This window comes from Watersipora subatra, chromosome 11 (genome assembly GCF_963576615.1).
Source record: "Watersipora subatra chromosome 11, tzWatSuba1.1, whole genome shotgun sequence".
In the NCBI taxonomy this organism is placed as follows: domain Eukaryota; kingdom Metazoa; phylum Bryozoa; class Gymnolaemata; order Cheilostomatida; family Watersiporidae; genus Watersipora; species Watersipora subatra.
The window spans coordinates 5,290,906-5,314,254 of NC_088718.1; the positions used below are offsets into that span (position 1 = coordinate 5,290,906).

General features: G+C 35.6%; 1 protein-coding gene across 3 annotated transcripts; it reads right to left on the reverse strand.

Moving 5' to 3' along the window:
- Positions 1-535: 535 nt before the first annotated feature.
- LOC137408450 (mitochondrial inner membrane protein OXA1L-like) lies at positions 536-22,465 on the reverse strand. Of its 3 annotated transcripts, none has more exons than XM_068094985.1 (11): positions 22,274-22,465; positions 19,335-19,486; positions 13,688-13,858; positions 13,224-13,266; positions 11,166-11,342; positions 9,213-9,356; positions 7,633-7,718; positions 5,517-5,681; positions 4,223-4,327; positions 3,424-3,599; positions 536-1,643 (listed from the first exon to the last, which is right to left on the reverse strand). In XM_068094985.1, exons 3-11 carry the CDS (start codon positions 13,856-13,858, stop codon positions 1,469-1,471), a joined length of 1,242 nt encoding a protein of 413 aa, XP_067951086.1. In that variant the 5' UTR covers positions 19,335-19,486; positions 22,274-22,465; the 3' UTR covers positions 536-1,468. The 3 variants fall into 3 exon arrangements, with proteins under 3 accessions (XP_067951086.1, XP_067951084.1, XP_067951085.1); XM_068094983.1 differs by having other exon boundaries at positions 536-1,650; positions 3,422-3,599; XM_068094984.1 differs by lacking the exon at positions 19,335-19,486 and having other exon boundaries at positions 536-1,650; positions 3,422-3,599.
- Positions 22,466-23,349: the final 884 nt, after the last annotated feature.

The following is a 23,349-nucleotide window of genomic DNA, read 5'->3' on the forward strand; positions in this document are numbered from 1 at the left end:
CACATGTTGTGATGACTTGCTATCAATAGACTGCAAATGATATTGAAGCATTTCTCTGTTTAAAGGTTGACTTGCAACAAAATTCACATTACGGTTATTTGGTATCAAAAGATTCACCATGTCTTACTATGTTGTGTTGTAGGTGCCAAATGTGTGGAAAGATTTGCTTTCCAAACATTTCTTCGATGTGATAGTGTACAATCTGGTGTAATAGTTTAATAATTTGCGATTTCAATGTGACAGCATAGTCATCAGTTTTGTATGAATGCAAGTATCATACTACAATCATATTATTCTCAAAACCAAACGAAATCATTTAGCAATGAGGTCATCCTTCCGACTTGTAATCAAACATCGTGCGAGTTGAATTGGAAAATTAAAATCAATTGCTTATGAAGGGGGCAAAATAGACGGGTTTGCTATTAAATATTTACCTGCCATTTGTGTCATGCCAACTAAGTTATTCTCATTTTGAAAGAGCCGATAAATTGCTATAACAAAATGGATTTCAAGTAAGAAGCGCAACTGACAGCGATTGAAATTTAAACAATAATTCAATCATGTTTCTATTTAATCTGACATTTAAGGAGCTAAATAACAATTGAGACAATTAAAATAATTAGAAAAAATTCACAACAAATTAATTATCTTTAGAATAGTCAAACTTTCATTTACAATTACCTCAACATAAGAATGTTCCAACGGGCGACGTAAAGTTTTAGCAAATAGTTGATCCTAAGGCTAGTGTAACCTAACATGCGATGTCCTAACTCTTTCAAAACATTGTAGTTACATCAGCAGAAGAGAATAGGCTGCTGAAAATAAAAATAAAAACTATAATAATGTTTATACAGGCTATGTTAGTTTGAACTAGTGTTTCCCTCTTCATTTTGCTGCCTTTTCCCTTTCTCGCCTTTTTTTCTGTGATATTGCAAGTTTTCGTCATGGCCGAACCCCCTAAGACTGACGAGAGCAATCTTGTTTAAAATGAAACAAAAAAGGTACAAAACATAATGAAAAATAGACATATTTAGAATATATGAAAACAATATGTTATCGGAAGGTCACAGTAAGAGTCTCATGTTTTTACACAGCAGCAACATATAAAACAGCAACTTTCTCTATGATCGTTAGCTTTTTGCTGCCTCTTTAATATTATTTGATTGAGACTTGATTCCTTGTCGTTAAGTGAAATACACAGATCATTCTCAGCATTGACGGCGTTATGGTATTTATTTTTGATGTATAGAAGAGATGAAAATCTGTATTTACATAGCCAAGTATTTTCAAGGTTTTTAGCAAGATTTGCTATGAGCAACAATGTTGTTAATGAGAATTTTGGTTATCCAACAGATGGGTCCGGTTTATTTCGCACACTGCTGTTTTTGAAAACTTTTGCTTTCTTTGTGGCCCTGTTCTCTAACAAAGATGAATCAAAAAGGTGATGGCTCCACAGAGTTGTAGCGCACTATGTCTCTTTATTCCTGTAGACTTTTGGATCAGCAGGATCATAAGGCTTTGAGCTAGTATCTGAATTTTCATCTTCTGTTCTCTCAGTGCTGCTATCACCATCAGGTGTTTGTTTATACTGCAGTGCACCCACTTTTCTTCTTTCATTCACCTCGTGTTGCAGCTGAGCCAGTCTTGCATCTAAAATATTGAATCATTTGATTGCTTGCTGTGGTCTTACGCCAGGGTAGACATTGCAGAAGGGTTCTACAATAGCGAGCAGATTTGCGTCTATTTACACAAATGTCCGGATTAACAGGGTGGTGAATAACAACACATGCCAACAGCTATTCAACAGCTAATTAAACTGTATTGAATTACAAGTAGCACCCACAGAACTTCAGCAAACCTCTTTAACAAATACATCAAAATGTTTATTTTTGCAGCAGATCCAAACAGTGTTTTTGGTACCAATTCAACATCTTCTTAAAAAAGCGTAACAGCATTTCTCTTAAATAATTCTTTAATTAAGATTTGTTCGCTGTATTTTTTCTTGGCACGCATTTGCAAATTGGTCACAATGCTTCAAACCTCTCAACTGTTTTTTAGCAATTAGAGTTTTTGACAACTTCTTGCAATACTTGTTGTATTATGGGATTTGTTATACTCAGGCTAGATTGGTGTCTGAGCTCAAGGCAGTACAGGTGGTCTTGGTAATTACGGTGAGTGCATAAAGCTGGATAAAGCTAGTGAATAAAGCTAGTGGGTAAAGCCTGTAGATTAGGTAGTATGAGGCAGCATGGAGAGGATATAAGGAAGTGTAATGAAACATGGACGCTCTTCTTCATCTTCACATCAATACATGTAAGTGTTCACATACAACAATACTCAAATATGTTTTTCAATCTGCACTAACAATATGTACATTTATTGTATGCTCGAGAATTTTTTTTTGCAAATTTTGGCAGCCATTACAAAGGACTGCGATTAAACGATAAACAATTTTTTTTATAACTATTTATTATCAAATTGTATTTTCATTGTTTGCTGAATGTGCAAGAACAAATTCATTCTTCTAAAATATGTCACAAATATCTTATTTCTTATCTTAACAAAATATCTAAAATCCTTAAAAATCTTTAAAGGCTTCAAACCACATTTTGTCATTGTGAAAGAGTTTTTAAAGACTGTCAAAAAATGGTTTTTGCTGCTAATAACCGCAAAAATTCATCTCAAAAACATTATACATGTTATAAATATTATAAATCAATACTTCATAGTTATTGCAGATGTTGTTGATTCAAAACATCATCAAGAGTTTTCAACTTCTAAGAGTTCAGGGAAATATAATTGCCTAATAATGGTGATGATCGGATGATAGGAAAACCACAGATAAAATCAGAGAACCACCCATAAAATCTTTAATTTTCAACCCTTTCCCTTATAGCGTTTTATTAGAGGTGACGTTCAAATAGAGGGTATTTTTCGACCAACTCATCAGAATTGTGGGAATATAAATTTAACCCTTTTACGGGCGAAACGACATTAATGCATTCAGTTTCAAAATTTTTGTTACATTGTTCATTATATAAGTCGAAGTATCAGACTGAGTTAAACAAGAAACTACTTTGATTATAAAATGTTAGCGGGATACAGCTATTAATTATTTTGATGGTGTCAAAGTTTTAAAAAGAAACATGACATGAGATTTTTAAACAGACATGAGATTTTTAAGTTTTAAAGACTTTTTAATGTTTTAAATTTAGAATACGCCATAGCAATGGCTGCAATTACATCATACGGTGTTCCTCAGGAGTATTCTCATCATGCAATTATCTGCACCAACACCCTCTCTTTCAATATAAAAAAACTGTTAGCGCGTAGTTGATATATAACAGAATGAGGCATGGCATTTGAATTTTCGTAAAGGTGCTTGGAGGCAGTTAAGAGGCCAATTATCTTGCAAACATACACTCGGAGCTCTGCTGAAATGTGCCAGTTCTCGAAGGATTAAATATGCTAGGTGTGTCCTGGGGAGGATGGTTGATCATTGGAGGGATATTGAAGACTCCTCTCATATATGCTGTTCGAAGGACTTTGGCATAAACAAGGGAGATAATATTTGACGTAGTCCAGTAAAGGGCGAGAGCCTAGGATAATCAAATAGATGAATGGTAACAATCTAACAAACGGGGTTTCAATTTGGTGAAGGAGTTCAGCGCTCTCAGCGTTTTAAGTAGTTTAATTTGTATTTTATAAGTAAAAAAAAGCTTCACACATAAATCTAAGAGACAATTCCATTAAATAAAGCAAACGTATCCTTAGATGAACTTCGACAAGCCTGGAAAAGAAGCAGATTATATACTGAACAGGAGAATCTTCAAAACCTAGTTAATTGCAAGATGAACCTTTTGAATAATTGGAACACACGATAACCTCATGTGAATTATCAGAATGCGGGATTGGAGCATCATATAAATGACTGCTTGTTAGCATTGCACTGAATATGATGTCTGCTTGTATCACAGCTCATTTTCAAAAATTGGTGATGTACTATGGGGTTAGAATAAAAATGGCTCATTTATGAAAATATGCAAACCCATGAACATTGGAACTGAATATTGGTGTAAAATTTGAGATAAAAACAGAACTAACTTATTCATCTGAAGCATGTGCTCAATCCCAATTCTGTTTAACCAATAGGCTATTGGTTGACATGCATATATATCAACTAGAGATATGCATTATGATGACCCAAAACTATCAAACTTACTGCCGGTTGGAATATGGTGAATGCAAAGATCCCTGCAGGCATCAAGTTTATGAAGACCTTCATTGCAGGAGGCATATTTTGCGTCGAAGCACCCTCTGCACCAGACTACCAAAAGGATAAACATAACTATATTCATTAGCTAGTATAACACATACTTAGGAGAATTTGTCTGCTCTTGCTTTAGTATTATCCATGTAGATGAATTGAGCTGTTCTTTTTGTTGCTATTAACCACGAGGAGAACCGAATTAGCAATGACATTGGTATCAAGGGTGGCTGACTGTTTGTTAGCAAAATAAGCACCCTGAAGTTCTGCCAGTGCAATGTGAAAGCAGATAAGAGTCAGCAATACACACATCGCTGCCACAACTGTAAATTTTGCCAAAGGTTTTAATCACTCGGTTTATCAAGGACTAATTTTCAGTACAGATTTACATTCAGAACCAGCGTTCAATCCCGCTGCGTATTTAACCATTACAAGGTTTCAGCTTGCAGTTTGTACGAGATTGTTTACAATGCAGAGGCAATCCCTTCTCCACACCCATCACCAAATAAAACAGTCATTCCTAATCTCAAAAGTAGCGTAAGAAGCATCAGATTCGAAAATCACATGGTTTCTAACTGTTTTAATGATGACCCAAGTATTAATTAGCATCAAGTAGTCGTGATCAAGCAATTTTTAAGCAACTGTTCTCGTAATTCTAAATACAAGTTGATCATTTTTATGGATTTCCAACTGCTTTTGTTTATATTTAGATATTATTTTCCTTCTATAAAAATTATTCAAACATTAAAATTGGCACAGTGGCAATTTAGTAAAGAAATAAAATGTAGTTTATCTTTAATTTAACCAGTAAGTGAACAAATCAAAATCAATGCTTAAATAACTTTTTGTGGAATGTGTAAGAAAAGTTTTGTGCTCAAGATAGTACAGCAGCAATTGGTTTTATTCTGGACAAACAATTCAATGCATTTGAATTGCTATTGTTGAAATTAATTTGGACATTTAATTGCTGCAGTTATATTTTAATATTTGAAGGTCAAATCGATTGTCTTTGAATTTCATGGCTTTGAAAGCAGCAGCATATATACACTTCTCTGTTTTCCATATAAATCTTCTTCTAAGGTTTCCATATAAAAGGTGAAATAAAAGTTTGGTACAAACTAAATGGATATTTTTTCTCTCCTGTTGCATTCATTCATTCATGGAGTAGCCTTGGAGACAGATCAGCTGCATGGTATACTGGTTTACGGTAAAGACATAGCAGTAGGTGGAAAAAAGAAGCTAGACATACGCGAGTAACAGCAGCCACAGTGAGGGCAGAGACAAGAGGTAAGATGAGGTACGGATCAGTAGCTGTCAGGTCTGTGAACCATAGAGCTCCACCGGTTTTGAAGCTCTCCACTGGCAGACTGGTTATCCCACGCAAACCCGAGAAGACTGATATGAAAACTGGTGCCTGTTAAAACCGTATCAACAACAATGCAGCAGACACAGTAACACCAACAGGCTAATACAGTCAATTAGTACCAAAGACACTGACCTCATGCGGAGAGCTAAAAATTATTATTCGTCGTATAAAGCTACCAGCATGTTATTGATAAATAGTGAACACACTTTCTTGTCATTTCTACAATTATAAATGAGCCTGCACACGAGGTGGATCAATCATAGTTACCTAATAGAAATTACAGAACCTCAAGAGTTATCTTCCCATGTTACAATATATATACATATATATTGTTCAACATATATATATATATATATATATATATATATATATTGTTCAATATATATATATTATATACATATCTTCCCTGTATATAGCTGATGCTAAGATGTTTGTGAATGTTTAAACCGGACCTCTTAGTTTGGTAAAAAATGTTTGTTAAAAATACAATAACGATTAATAAGATTTTTTTTATTTGGAAACAGCTGAATATCTTCCCTGAACAAACACTAATAAAATTTTCAGGCTATGATGAATAGCTGCTTTAGCAATGTGGCACTTGTTCTCTATGTAACAGTAATAAAACATTTAGAAAGGCTTACATCTTATAAACGTTATATTTCCTTACACGATCAAGCAAAACCTTATAATTCAACATCCATAGTTATAAACTTTGTATTGTGTTTTTCATGGGAAATAAAATATACTTTTCAAACTCAAGTGTATTATACACTTGAGTTTATTATAGAGCGTGTTAGTCATAGTATTCAAGTAGTCGTCTTCTAATTGAGAAAAGGAGACAACTTCATATTGCTGAAGTTAAACACGCTGAGATATGCATAGTTGTATCTCCTTAAACCTACATGACACCTCATCACTTTTATCCACTTCAAGACAGAAAGTTGGTTATACGATGCTGGCAACCAATATCTTAAAACATCGTCATCCAATCAAAACTCTGTGAAACCTGCCAAATATAGCAGGCTCCTTGGTCCTTCGTTGAAAAACCTTAGATCAGAAACTGACATGTGTTGAAAATAAACTTGATCGAAACTTGTCACAAGAGTTTCTGGTTGCATGATGATGAAGAGTACCGGCGAAGTTGGCCTCTTGTTAATAAATTGTTGTGAAGCAGATTATCTGTATCCATAATCCTAAACTAAACTTTTATGGTTAACTGCTCACTTTTATGGTTAACCGCTAACGTTTATGGTTAACGGCTCACTTTTATGGTTACCCCGAAGCAATGATAATGCACACGCGAATATGAAGATAACCATCAAGTTAAAATGATGAAACAATTGCACAAGAGATTTAAAATATAATTTCTAAAGCGGGTGACATCACACCTTCATAAAATAATGCCTCTTAAACTATAGCCACTCGGTAAAACTGAAATGAACACATAGCAATAGAGTACATAAACTTCCATCCTTCGTTTTATCGTGACGTAATTTTATCGTTGTCGGCCATCTTTATAGACAATTTTATCGTTAAAAACACGAAGCTTTTGCAATAAATGTTTGAAAACGATGCTTTTGTTTGCAATTTTTTTATTATAGTATCAAAACAACACCAAAAAGTACTATTAAATAAAAGAAAAACGATCGTTTTCTACAAATATGGCGGCTTTTTCGTGAACAAGGGCATGTGCAAACGGCTTGATGATGTAAAAACAACACGATGGATTATAGCTGATGTTTTGAGTCTACAATTGGTTGAATCACATTAGTTACCTCCTTTTACAATCGCATATTTCAAGCAAGCTGGACTGAGAATAGTTCTAGAACTGTGGTTTCTCTTAATTCAGCACATTTTTAATTCTGTCCCATAACCAAATATGTAGACTTTGTCAGTGATACACCTTCCAAAGTTCTTACAACAGTGTCATGCTTTTTAACGACGATCTCATCAACAATATATGTAGTATTATTTGTAATGCTACTACAATAGAACTTACAGCGATAAGAGGTCGGAAAACCATCTTCAGAGGGTTGACATCATTTCTTTTCATGTAGTCCGAGCTTTCTTTGCTGTACTTTTCAACTAAAACAATGAGAGATGCCAGGCTAACATATTGAGAGCTGTGCACAACATACAAGGAGATAATATATATACATGATATATATATATATATATATATATGATATATACCTCATATATATCATTTCCTTGTATGCATATTTCCTTGATAATATATCCACCGTAAAACCTCTAATTCAACTCCATGGCGCTCTATTTTTCAACCCTTCTTCTATAGTGGCGGTCAATTGGAGGCGGCGTTCAAATAGAGGCCGGCGGTGTATTTTTCAAATATCTTGTCAGAATTTTTGGAAGATAAACTCAGCCCTTTTATGGGCGAAGCGAACGTCGCCTACATTTTGCTCTCTTTTTCCGGTGGAGCGATATTAAACCTTTTGGATGCAATAAATCTGCTGACTTACCTCAAACTTGTCAACGATCTCTAAATAAATATGCATTGAGAAACCGAAAAATATCTCTACCAGTTGATATCTATTGCTTGAAATAAACCTGCGATGATATTATAGCCTGTGCCCCGCTTTGCAATTTGTTGGAGCTTTCAATTTATATTTTATTCTAAAATTGAAGACATATTTTCATTGTATAACTTTATTTAACAATGTTGCATAAAAGTTCATTGCACTAATTGATATGTTTGCTACAGTTTGCAGCCAAAAACTAGCTTTTTATGTGCAATAGAAGAGGAGTTGCGAGCGTCGATCCATTGTAAGATCAGATTACTGCAATGATGTGCTATTAAATAATATGCTATAAATTTGCAAATTTATAAGTTATATAATGCCAATCTATCAATTGCTATAAATATATCATCATGAACAAGTGACATAAATGAACCATACTTATAATACATGCAAAAACAAAAATTAACTTTTTAGAAACAAAAATATTTGCATCGTTTGCTTGGCCAGCTGCGTTCTGATTGTTGCTTTCTATGGAACGACCATCTTCTGGTTGTTCAATACCTTCCACAATGTCTTCTGACCTCAACTCTTCTTCTGCACTGCTAAACTAAGCGATATTAGTGTCAAAACTATTTTTTCAGCAGATCAAAACGTTGGAAGGAAAGAGAGGGCGAAATCTAGGCAACATTCGTTCGTCCGTAAAAGAGCTAAATTTATCGTCCCAAAATTCTGACGAGCCATTTAAAAAATACAACGCCAGCATCTATTTGGAGGCCACCTCCAATTGCCCGCCACCATAGAGGATGGGTTGAAAAATAGAGCGCCATGGAGTTGAATTACAGGTTTTACGGTACATAGTTCTTTACAAAGTAGCAGAATCATAAACTCTAGTGTTTATTGGGGTCTGAGCACTACATGTTAATATATCACTGTACCTCTTGGAACTGCTCTACAATTTCTATATTCATGCATGTTCATTTACTGAATGCAAGCTAATGTTAACACAGCTCATAAGAAGCCAAAGTTGAAGTCATACTTTTAACCAGTTAAAATGGCTCTCAGCAAAGAGACAAGATAATAAAAGCAAAAATCGTACGTTTTCCAATATCCTTTGACCTGTGTGCTTCTGCGACCTGCGTCTGCAGCTTCATCAGTGTAGGCATATGATTATTCATCCTGGCAGCATTCTTCAACTGCATAACAGTGATGGGGAGTGTGAGACAGCGAATCGCCAGTGTCACTTAAAAGAAAAGGCATGAAATAAACAACGGTGTGTAATTCACAACGAGTCTTTGCAATGTTGTTCTAATGACAATAAAACAAACTTATTCAGGTTTACATGGAGCTTCACGATTTCCATCAAATCATCAAATGATTCGATAGTGCAAATAGACGATTCGCAATACCTATATTGCCAGCATGCGTACTGCAAACAGCCCTTTGTACAATTTTGCTATTTATAAATTAGCATTATTGTCTGTAATCATCTTCATTGTTGTAACATGGTTCCTACCCTAATTTGTTGGTAATGAAATGACAGCTATTTACTTTTAATACGATACAATGCCCCACATACAAACACACACGCGTGCGTACACAGGCGCACGTACACACGCGGAGAATAAAACCAATCCAACAACAGTCCAGTAATAATCGAAATCAACTATGTTAGACAGCTTCATGGCTAATCAAAGTAGCAACTGACTGAAAGTGTTACAAACAGGTTCATACTAACATAATAAACACACCTTTAAGAGTTACTCACTCCTACATATGATCTCAAGATGAAACTCTCTGGCCATGCAAATGGATGGTTGTGTTTAAAATTATGATATTCTCTTCAAGCCTGTGATTGTGACTGATGGTGAAACCATTGTGTAACAACAACTTTTGAAAAAATAATATGATGTCCATGACTTGAGACGTATTGCACATCAAGGTTAACGTGGTAGACTAGAACATGGGAATAGTAACAAAATAACGGAGACTGAATGTGTTTTTGAATTCCTCAGGCGTAAGGAGGTACAAATGGGACATTCAGATTTGATTTGAGTACCCCTTACAATTTTAGGAGAAATATAGTACATAGTTAACGTCTTGATTTAGGTAGATGCTAACCAATCTGTGGAGGGTCCGCTGACAATAGATCAGCGCATGCATGATGATATAACATTAAGAGCCGTGGTTCCAAATCATAAAATACTGTAATGTTTTCAGGCCATGATAACTCAATGCGTGTCTTATATAAAAATCCACTCAGTAAATACTAATAATTTTTTTTGGTATTTGTTCACACTTGCTGAATGGAAGAGCTGCAGTTTCGGGTAGCAATCTGTATACAGCGGTTCCCCGCCATACGACATTAGTTCGTTTCGGTGTTGGCATCGTAAGGTGAAAATGTCGTATAAGGTGGTATAGAAATCATTGTAATTATATAATGCCAACATCTCTTGGTGAAAATCATCAAGTTTTTATGCACGTACTGTACATATCTAAAATTACTAACAAAATAGTATGTTAACCTTAGTAACTATAGTTACCTGCAGTAACTTTAATATTTTTAATGGTTATGGTCTGCAATAAATGTAACATTACTATACATGTACAGTATGTACCATATGGAGCTCCTACCTTCGAGACAGACGTATAACATAAACCTTGAATTTAGCTTAAATGAATTTAGCTTACTAAATACATACTTAAAGCTAAGCTTTGCTATGTATTTTACTAAACTAAACTTTAATTTTGTCATCGTCTTAATCTTTATTATTCTGACGTATTCAACACACCGACCGCCAAATTTGAAACTCGAGAGACATTTTTGTGGTTGTCGTATGGCGAGAAAAAATGCTGCATGGAGGGGATGAAAAAACATTTGTGTTCCACAACATAAGGTGACAAAACACCATAAAACGGGGACATGGTAGCCTGGGGGTGCACTGTACCATAAAAAATGACACATGCAATGCTTATCTTTATTGTACCCCAACCATATTAAACATGTAGCTTTATACAGCTTGTAATTTCATAGATATACAAAAGTACTCACATGCAATGATGGATGCAAACCAAGGAATATCAAAAGTTGTATGTATGCTTTCCAATAAGCTCTGCACTAATCCAGGAGGCCAATAACCTCCCAAACCCAAACTAGATAATGTAGGCTCCCCCAGTGCTGTCAACTGTTCAGTATATAAAGGAGGGTCAGGTGGTGGAGGAAGAAAACCTATAAAAAGACAAAAATGTACAGATCCTCCATTCAAAATGTACAACACTAGACCACCCAATGTACTACCGTATACTAGTCTATCATATTTACTACTGTATACTAGTCTACCATATTTACTACTGTACTAGTATATCCTATTCACTACTGTGTACTAGCCTATCATATTTACTATTGTATACTAGTCTATCATATTTACTACTGTATACTAGTCTATCATATTTACTACTGTATACTGGTATATCATATTTACTACTGTATACTAGTCTATCATATTTACTACTGTGTACTAGTCTATTATATTTACTACTATATACTAGTCTATCATATTTACTACTATATACTAGTCTATCATATTTACTATTGTGTACTTGTCTATCTTATTTACTACTGTATACTAGTCTATCATATTTACTACTGTGCACTAGTCTATCATATTTACTACTGTGTACTAGCCAATCATATTTACCAACTATAATTATACTAGTCTATCATATTTACTACTGTATACTAGTCTATCATATTTACTATTGTGTACTTGTCTAGCTTATTTACTACTGTATACTAGTCTATCACATTTACTACTGTGTACTAGTCTATCATATTTACTACTGTGTACTAGTCTATAATATTTACTACTGTATACTAGTCTATCATATTTACTACTGTGTACTACTCTATACTAGTCTATCATATTTACTACTCTATACTAGTCTATCATATTTACTACTCTATACTAGTCTATCATATTTACTACTGTATACTAGTCTATCATATTTACTACTGTATACTAGTCTATCATATTTACTACTGTATACTAGACTATCATATTTACTACTGTGTACTAGTCTATCATATTTACTACTGTATACTAGTCTTATTATATTTACTACTGTTTTCAAATGTATGAGTAAATGTAAAAAAAAAGAAAGTCGTAAAACACAATACACAAGAATTTTTTGTGTTTAAATGGTAAAAGATACAGGCAAAGTTAGCTTTAACTTGACCTTGTCTAAGGTAAGCAAGTTATACTGCATATTTCTATCGTCACATTTAACTGAGAGCCTACGCATTGCTGATCTTACACAATGCTGAGCCTATACTTACTTCTGCATGTCTCTAAGTGCACTTATTGAAAGAAGAATAAAAACAATCTAGTTAATAAATTATATAAATAAACTAAATTCCATAAAATTTAAGCATAATTTTAAACCAACAGAGGGTTGTAAATATCACAATTTATGGTCTGAATTCATTGCTAAGTAGATTAAAATAGTTGAAGACGCTGGCTAACAGGCTTTTTACAGGTTTAGTTGAGTTTAAATTAAAAAAGTATTTAAGCTTTTACGGTAATTGAAGAAAAATATAGCACATTAAAATAGTTAATTACAAAAAACTTACACAATTTAGAAAAACACAATTGTTAAAATTCTCTCCAAAAAACCAGTCGACTTTGTGTCAATAAAACCCGGAGTCATATAAAACCTAACAATCCTATGGACAAACATCTACTCAAGATTACCTACACACGTTTTCTAACGCATGCATAAAATGCCAGTAAATATTTTATTCTCTACGCCAAGCAACTTGTAATGTTTGAAGTTGCTCAAAACATAGTAATTTTCTAAGGAAAAAGGCTAGTATAAATTAAAACAGAAGAAATGCTATGTAGATTTTCACTTAGCTCTACATACATGTAATGCATTAGTGTCAACATTGTGTTTAATCACAAGTTAAGTAGATACCATAGGTTTGGGGGCTGTGGAACTCCTATGGTAATATTTGATTCAACATGCAGTTTAACATATGAGCTAGATTTTAGAACCAATTAATTTCATATGAAAAGGTTTAACAATCCTAATAGACCAGTAGAATAATTACCTGAGCCTAAGGAATCTGTGGCGCTATTAGAACTTGCTCCCGGCTGCAACAGAGCAATGTAAAACCTCAGCATGAACTCGAGACCAGCTCATAAACCAAATTGTAAATAATTTTGTCATTTTAAACGTATTTTAGTTCTGAGTATTTTAATACGAGGTAATAATCAAGGTGCCTTGGCCTCTTCGCTCACCTTCATGACTTACCCAATAAAATTTAAATATTTCTCACAAACATCGTTTGTTTTCAACAGAGTACTTCCAAATTTCACAAAAACATTGGTAAAACCAATAAACTCAAACCAAACTCTTGAAATAAACAAATCATATCGATGTTACAATTTAAATCACAAATGTTAATTGAAATTAAGCATATGTTTAGGTGACAATGAACTATTTTTATTCTGGGCAACAGTAACAGCGGGTCGAGTTTCCAACTAATCAAAATGCGCTAACATTTCAGCATACCTCAGTGCTGAGCATTCTATGATTTGTAGCTCTATGGCTCCCATTCCCATGAGAGTTGAATGAATATTGTAATGGTAGTGGAGAACGGAAGAGCTGCCTCCCAGAATGCATAGTCAATAGATTTCGATGGCAACGAGCGCAGCGCATCACAGCTTGTACTCCTGATCTCATCTACAAATTACGAGTTGTAAGTTTATGTAGTTTAGGAGTGGTTACATAAGAATGAGACACACAAAAAAGGGGACGTGTGAAGACAAGTAGAAGTGTTGAGTCTTTCATATTGTAACATAGAAAAAAATTGACTAAAATTTTGATTTCCATGTCGATAACAAATTTTTCAGAAATTTTTAATTATCCTGCCACAGAAAAAAATTTAAGATTGGCATCAGCTGTCAGCATTTCCTCGTCCTTTATTATTGGCTCTCTTGAACTCATTACAAATAGGTTTGCTAAGGTAATCAACAATAAATGATAACACTAACAACAAATTAAAATGACCAGTAACAAATTTTGTTGCACTTCACAGATTTATCAAATGCAAATGTTTAGCTAGCAAAAGCTTTTTTGATGTCTGTGCCCTATGTTAAAGTAGTAATACCAGTTCAAATTCGTAGCAAGGTTCGACAGCTGTTCAATACAAAATAATAATATGTATAAGTTAGTTTGGAAGCAAGAGGCTAATGTTGCAGTATTAAAGCTTTGGTGAATAACTTGAGGCTCAGTTTTGTACAAAAGTAAATTGTTATGTGAGTTGCATGATTGGGGTTGTGGGATATGAAAAAAGCTATGAGATCAAAAATGTCAAACAGATCCGGGGGAGATAAAAATTGCATATAGTAGAAATGGAAGACAAAAGAGTAGAAATGAAAGACAAAAAAGAAGCAATGATGATGAGGACAGAGTGGTAGGCAACAAAAGTGGTGTGACGGTGAAAAAAATAGAGGAAACAGCAGGGTACCAAGATGGTAGTGATCAAGTGGCCTGCTAAAAGTAGTATGACAAGTGAAGCAAAAATGTCTTCAGTATATGATGAGGGAAGTATCATAAAACCTTTATTTGAACGCCATGGCGCTCTATTTTCTCAACCTTTCCCTGTACAGATGTTTTTTAGAGGTGACATTTAAATAGAGGGTGGCATTGTATTTTTCAAATAGCTCGTCAAATTTGTGAGAGGCTAATTTAACCCGTTTATGGGAAAACCAGTACCAGTTTTTGTACCAGCTTTCACTGAAAGGAGTTGTGTTGTAACTAAATGAGTGAGAGTGTTACGAAGAGAGCCGCACTACTACCCATAATGGGGAAGGTCAGCTCCTTCTTGGCTGAGGTATCAAGTAAAAGAATGTTGGACAGAGATGGGCATAAGAAGAAAATAACCATGATTGAAAGAGTTTAATGTTTGATAGGAAAAGGAAGAAGTTTGAGCAGGATATGGCTAGGTGGAGAGCCAGCTACTAGTTCTGCTCCTTACTTAAAAAAATCAGGTGTATGGTGTCATCTGTGCAGTCAAACATGACCCAGTAGGTATATTCCTATGAGATGTCTGTCACACCCACATGTTAGTGAGAACAAGAAAATGAAGAGCAAGCACCCGCAGGTAAAGTTGTTGTTGACACAACCTCTATATATACTGATCTAGGCAGTGGTGGTAGTGGTGTTGGTAGCACTAGCGACAGTGGCGTTGGTGGCGGCAGTGAGAGTACCATTGATAACAATCATAGTGGTGGTAATAAGGAGAAGGTGACATAGATAATGGTATACGGTATGATGGGCAAAAACCTGCCTGTACAAATTAGTCAAACGGTAGGTTAATAAATCATCACTCAAACGAGACATGTAACAAGGGTGAGTAAAATGAGTGGGAACAAGTGAATTATGTTAAGCTCCACGAGAGCGATCAATTGTCAGTTAAGCAGTAGTTTGAGCTACTTGGCATGTATGACTGGGCTGTGAGGGCCCGGCTACATTGGCATCTGAGGTCACGGCAGTTGCAAGAAGTTATTGACATATTAAGGATCAGTTAGTAGAAAGGTAGGACCGTGCTTCTGCACCATACTAGTCAACCACAGCACACAATACCGCTTTCATATAAATCCGCTATTTCTAAGTTTGCAGTATAATAAAACTCTTGCTTTAATATGCCTTTTTATATTTTTGGCTTGCCAAAAGTTAGCTTCACGAGAATGTGTGTTGAGTAGCGAGTGATTACGTCAAATTGAGCTGACATTGAGTTTAACGACTTATTTTTTATTGGTTCAATTGGCTACCCTAGTAATATGACATGTTGAATAGTTATGATCAATTTTCAACTGACTACGCACATCAAAAAATGAATCATTAAGTTTTTTGACTTGGTAAAAAGAATCTTTATACCAGTGTTATATAGAAATCTTAACAAAACCAGTTACCAGAAGGGAATAATGCCTAAACCCCAAGAAATATATGTAAAACCAACAAAACGTCTAACACATCCAAGGATCCCTAGAGAAACAATAATTAAAAAAGCATCGACAAACAGATTAAAAACTTTCAAGTAAAAGAGATCCATCTAAGAAGATGCGTCAATCAGCAGGCCAGAAAACCATTAAAATAAATTAAGAGGTGATGACACAGCTCTGCCAACTTCTAGCAGATACAACCAAAATACCAACCCTCTATAACATAATGAACAGAACCTGAGTAAATATACATCTTCTCACAGGCTAGCAGAGACATCTATGAAAAAAAGAACAGCTCCAGTGATGCTGATATCTTTCTCTTTTGAACGCCGAGACCCTTTCAACTAATAAGAATTTTTCTATGTCAACCATTGCGTCTCTTTATCTATGGACTGTCATGACTCCCTTTTGATTGTCAAGACTCATCGATGTACAATATTGAGTGAAAAAACACGGACAACCATTTGTGTAAAGGTGTAATCTTCATTGCCTTATCTTAACCTTTTGTCATTAGTACTATTGTTTTAGAAATTTGTTAGTTGTGCATTTTAATTGTTAGACTTCCAGAATAAAGGATAATTTTTGGCTAATAAGAATAATTTTTGGCCAGCTGGTAAATATCGGCAGTGCTTATATTATCTCTCACCCGTAATAATCTGCAGTGTGCCGAAGTGCTAAATGAATATTTCTAGTCAGGTCTGTAATAATAAGAGAATAAGCAAACTATCCCTCCTGCCCACTGACAACAGCTCTTTAGAGATCAACCCAGATGGTATTGTCAAACTTACACACGACATCCAAAATAACAAATTTCCAAGACTGGCTGAATAAGAAAGCATAAACTCCAAATAGGCCCTACGCTGACAGTTGAATGTTTAGCATATACAGTGAAACATGGATAACTCGCCCTCGGATATAGCGAACACATGGTTAACTCGAATGGATTTGCTTGGTCCGTTCCCACGCAATGATAAATGGCTTTATATAACTCGAACTCAACACTGTTAATTCGAACTGTTTTTTTGCCCAACGGCTACCGAAACGGTTGCTATCGCTTTAGAAAATCACTCTATTCCAAGCCATAGAGGTAAACCTCAACTTTTCGTAATTCATAAGCGTCGTTATTACCTCCATCGGCAAAATATTTTTGTCAACGACTTTTTTAAAGGTTTGGTGAAATTTGATTTATACTGCTATACGATTAATAGCACAGGCTAGCCAGGTCACGCGCGCAAGGATTTTCGCCACGCACATACAAAACAAAAACAGCATGTTGTTTTTGTTTTGTATTTGCGTGGCGAAAATCCTTGAGTGCGTGACCCGGCTAGCCCGTGATGAATACTTTTTCGACGTTGATTCCGTGTTGAATCAACGTCGGAATGTTGAATGTTTAAAACGTCTTAAAAATTGTTGTAATTAAACGTATACGTTGTCTTAGCTAAAAAATCTAATCACCGTTTGACCTAAACACAGAATACGTGTGTACATTCAATAAGTATCCATTCAAAAAGCGTGAGTGATGTACAATGTACCGTAAAACCTCGTAAAACTTTTAATTGAACTGCCTCTGAGTGTTGCTCTTAACGAATCCCAGGTAAAGTAAGGTAATTTTTGCATAAACTTCAAGAAAAATCGGCAAAATTGATCGTGGGTAAAACGCTCAAAAGAAAAAGATGTCTTTTCTTTTGAGCATTTCAGCAATGATCAAGTTTTGCCAATGTCAATCTAAAAACGTCCTGGCAATAACAGCACCTCAAACAACAAACCAATCTCAAGTGATAGAAAAATCTCTATACTTTTTAATAAAAACGTTTTAAACTTTACATTAGAAGCATTTAATTTGAAACAAGCCATTTGTGCTTTTGATTTATATTATAGTTTGTATATGTACATGTATCTACTAAAAAATAAGTAAATACATGAACTTGTGACAGTGCTCTGATAACTTGAACGCACTGATAATTTGAACACTTTTGCTCGGTCCCTTGAAGTTTGAGTTATCCGAGTTTCACTGTATATTCCAAGCATCAACACACAGCAGAGTGTTACCTCATCAGTGAAATTCTGCTATAGTTACCCTTATACACCAAAAAGGAAATAGATAAGATTTGTGGAACTATAGACCTATCGTTTCGACGACTATCCCATGCAAAATGCTAAAACATACTGTTCTCCACTATCTTAACCAAACCCTAGATGCTGTGCTATGTAACAGGCAGGTCGAATTCAGAAGCGGTTTTAGTTGTGAAACGCAACTGCGTGCTACTTACCATGACCTAGACAAGGATTGAAAAAGGCTCAACTTTTCACAGCGTAATTCTTGATATCAAAAAGGCTTTCGACAAGGTCCCACATAAACTTCTTATACAAAAGATTAAATAGATGGACAGCATAAACCGGAACATGTGAAAATGGATACAAAGTTTTGTTACAGATAAAAGTCAAAACATGGCAAATAAAGGCACGCTATCTCATAGCATTGCAGTGACTGCTGGAGTCCTACAAGGCTTGGTACAGTGGGCAACATTATTTCTCACATATATATATCTATTTATATACAATGTATATATACTCATGCTACAGACAGTACTATATATATATATATATATATATATATATATATATATATATATATATATATATATATATATATATATATATATATATATATATATATATATCAATATAGCCAGCAAAGAAAAAGAAAAGGTAGAAAAATATCTCCCTCTTGGAGAAGAGATTGAAAAATGCTGGAATGTAAGAACAACTGTAATCCCAGTAGTCATTGGGGCACTGGGCGCAATAACACCGGCGCATAAAATGTGGCTTGCCCAACTACCAACAACAATCAACTCAGGTGAGTTGCAGAAAAGTGCGCTATTGGGAACAGCTAAGATCTTGAGGCGAGTGCTCAAACTCCCAGGTCTCTGGTAGGAGACCCGAGTTAGAGCAGAATTTACCACCCATACGGAGTATCCGGAGTGAGGAAACAATTTATATAAATGACCCCCCAAATGCTGTGTCGTATAAAGTCAGTTTGTATGAGGATGATACATTTCTTTATTCTCTAATTAACCATGACAGAGAATCGTAACACTTAAAATGACACTGATCAGCTCTATGAATGGTCTGTCAGATGTAAAATACTCTTCAATGTTGATAAATGTAAAAATATGGTTTTCTGCAAGAAACCAACCGATCAAACAACTTACATTTGGGGCGGTCAGCACTATGTGCAGTAACAGAGGCCAGATATTTTGATATTCAAATGCAATCAAATCTGAGATTTAACAAACACGTAGACATGAAGATTGGCTCCGTATCCCAGTTCTAGGTTGTATCAAATACTCCCTCCTCGAAACACCTGAAAAGTACAAGCTGTTAGCATACACCAGTCTATGCAGACCTGTTCTTGAGTAAGGAGACACTCTATGGGACCCTGCAGATAAAACCGCTGCTGAATTGATAGAATTAGTATAAAACAAAGCTGTCCGCTTTATCAATAACATTAAAGGCCGTCCGGGACTGACAGAAGCGCAAGCTCAACTACAACTGTCATCACTACATGTTAGACATACATCTCACTGAACAGCCTTACTGATGAGAATACTCTCTGATGAAGACAGACATAATACCCTCTCTTCAGCTTATGGTGAACTGCTTAAAGACAGAAACAGCACAACTATGACCATCCATTCAGCTACAAGGTGCAAACCATCTTCCATTATATGCATCCATCCATGTATACTATTACAGCTGTCTCCCACGCATTGTTAGAGATATGAGGAATGGGTCAACAATCAAGAATAACCACAGTAGCATGTTGTATTGCTGTCTCACACTGTTTCAAACTATATGCCAAATGAGGCACTTTCCCTTTAAACCATGGCTGTTATTAGAGTGTTCTATGCTCCACAAGGTCCGACCTTAAACCTTCACTAGTGTAGGAATCAGTAGGCCTAGGCCTAATAGTCAGATTAGTTCACATAACCAACGCAAAGTGGCACAAAATCAACATAGTGAAAACAGAACATGGCGACAAAGCAAGTTCAACACTGATGTAAGTGTGGATGAGGATTAATCGTGTTTTAATGACATAATTTTTCCTGTGGGATATTATTGAATATCTTAGGCTTTCCTGTGATTAGCCGGTAATGCAAGGGCTGGCTTTCATGGAAAGCCAGAGCTTATAAAAAGCTGGCTTTTTACAGAAAAGCCGGGGGACTATCTAACAGGTCTAGCTGTATAAACGGGTGTTAGTTAGTGTTGGAGGAGGTAAGGAGGAGTGAGGAGAGCGAGTGAGCTGATCTACTGAGTTGCCATGCCTTTGCTAACAGAAAATCTGTGTGTGGTGGTCTGGCATAAGAAACTATCGTGTAATCGCGAGGCTGCTTATTTGGCTTGCACACAGGTTGGCAGTAGGGTGATGATTGGTGGATTAGTAGATTGTTGACGGCCTTTCTGCCGCGGGTGTGTATCGTCGTGGTAGTGAAGGGTAATGGCAAAGGTTATGTGCCATCGTTGCAGCCGCGTAACAACTTCTATGCTGTTTTGACCACACCTCCTGTAATGGAGGTCGTCAGGAATTATCCTTCAGTTATGTGCAGGCGTTCCATAGTCTAGCTTAGCTTTTGAATTTAACAACAGGTTAGGGGTAAAGTGTTGGGAAGGGACTAAAGGAGAGAGCAAGGAAAATGTGACTTAATTGTTAAGGGTCCTCAAAAAAGGAATGTTTTCTATGTTTGTATTAATGGTACCTTTAGTACTTTTGCGTAGTGTATAGTGTAGGTGAGCATTAAAGTAAATATCTACAGGGATTGCAATTTCTTCAGTAATGATTTTATGCTTTAGGTTTTAGTCAGAAGTTCTTCGACGCTCTGTAAGAGTGGCCCATGACCGATTAGACATCAGAAGTCAGAAAACATGTCGTTTTTGTTAAGGTTAAACGGCCACCTAAAAGCTTTCCTATTCACTGATTGGAGAGAGTTCATGTGCTTTGAGAAAAATGGGGACCAGATAGTTGAGGCATACTCAAGGACTGGGCGGCAGATGGTTCTAAAAGAAAGGGTTTTTGTTTTGGGTGAGCAACTTCTTAGGGACCTCATCAGCCTGTATAGGGTAGATAAAGACTTAGTTATGGTCTTTTCTATGTGGAGATTAAAGTTGAGTTTGTTGTCGGTGATAACTCCAAGGTATTTAAAGTGAGTGTTAAACGTTAGCTGTTGGCCTTTCATTAAGTATTTGTGAAAAAAGGGGCTTTCCTGGGATCTGGCAAAAGAATTTGTCTTGCATTTAGTCATGTTAAATTCCATTTGCCATTTCTCAGCCCAGTCTATGAGAGAATCAAAGTCTGATTGGAGGTTTGCAGTCATTAGTTGACTTAATCTGTGAATATAGGAGACCATTGTCAGTAAAAAATTTGAGTTTAGAGGTCTTTATGACTGTTGGCATATCATTTATAAAAATCAGGAAGAAGAGGGGGCCTAAAACAGATCCCTGGGGGACACCAGATGAGACCGGGCATGGTTTGGAGTATGTTTCATTGATAAAAATGGTCTGTGCACGGTCTTTTAACCACTTCTCGACCCAGGCGATAATTGAGCTATCCAATTTGGTTTGCCTGAGTTTGAGTATAAGTTTGTTAAGAGACACTTTGTCAAAGGCCTCATAGTTTACAACACAAGCAAAATTATTAATCTTTGCCATGTCATATAAAAGCCCATCTTACTACCGTTGTGAACGGGACAGAAGCAAACTTCATTGAAGAAACACTCATCCGCACTCATACTACGCTGTTGATATCAATACTTGTGCTCGTCTGTACGAACAGATAACTAGAGATAAAATAGGCTTACTTTGCATGTGAGTAATGCATGATAGTTTGTTGGGTTTGACGTACTTACTGTATAGCTGCACTTATTATATACATTTGCTTTGCAGTTTTACAGTCAACAGAATAAACATATACACACATTCCAAGCATCAGTCATTCTCAATTGGCAATCCATACAAGACGTGACACCTCCCAAGCTAGACATAACGCGTGCAAGCACCGGCAATGTGTGCCGCGCTTAGATTATTCTCATGCTTTAAAAACACGGCACGATATGTATACTGTTGTGCAATGAGTATGATATACGCCAATACCTACCTCGACAATATAAATTACCGTTAAAACGATAGATAATAAATTACTATTATTGAGAAGCTACTGGTTCTATTAATTTGAACGGATTTTTTATTCCTCGCGTGCAAAAGTTTGTTACAACCGGAACTACGTCTAACGGTATGTTTATCGTCTCGCCAAAGCGCATTGACGAAGCATAAAGAAAGTTTTGATAGACAAATTGTTACAGCTGCCTCTCGCCAAACTGTTAAGCGCAAAATGACTCGCAAAGCGAAAGCATAATTATAATATTGTACACGTATAATAGCAAAACTATTCACGATGTAATTATGATGTACATTTATTTCATTGCTGTCGATACAGCGTTTGACCGGCCTATTTTAAATGACATTATTTTTTCAATGCGTTGAAACCAGAGCAGATTCCCAAATCAAGACAGACAGGTTTCACTTAATTTTCAATTATGGGTTATCTTTAAGACAAAAAATATGTAGATGCACGTGTGGTCGTTACCATACGCCCCTGAACTCGGCGCGTCCTATGTAAATCGTAGTGCCACCAATCTGTCTAGCCAGGAGCAGACAACTTAGGTAAAAACGTTAAACTATGACAATCCAGTACAATCTTACAGTCTATGAGAATAATGACAGTATAGAGTATTAGAGTGTCGGGCTCTACTGTCCATAATGGTAAACCAAATCAAGTACAGGTGCCACAGGTACATGTAATTATCTTTATATTAATTTTATTACGCTAATAACATTCCTTTGCTGTTTATTGTAAAACTGTATATCTGTGCGTATCCTGTGACGTCTGTTGTACTAGTATTGCCTAAGCATTGTACAAATATTGTCATACGTATGAGTAATCTCGAATTTTTTTCTTTGTGAATTCATAGATAATAGTTGAAAAGAATACATGTTGAAGTAATATGAACTGATCTCCCTAACTAAACACAGTCGCCAAGACAAAAAATTCAAGAATTCTGAAACTTTCACCACCTTATTACAAAACATTTGCTAGCATTGTCTTTAGGTTTTATAGTGACACTAAATATTTCTGGTATTTTTGGCAACACACTGTGATGAGTATATATTCAG

What these genes read in the sequence shown, in the direction of transcription:
- LOC137408450 (XM_068094984.1), bottom strand. Translation starts at nt 13,858, where the DNA reads ATGAGATCAGGAGTACAAGCTGTGATGCGCTGCGCTCGTTGCCATCGA. An exon ending in CTGTGGCTGCTGTTACTCGC is followed by an intron (nt 4,328 to 5,516) that starts GTATGTCTAGCT and finishes TCCTTTTGGTAG; the next exon opens with TCTGGTGCAGAGGGTGCTTC. An exon ending in TCACCATATTCCAACCGGCA is followed by an intron (nt 3,600 to 4,222) that starts GTAAGTTTGATA and finishes TGATTATCCTAG; the next exon opens with GCTCTCGCCCTTTACTGGAC.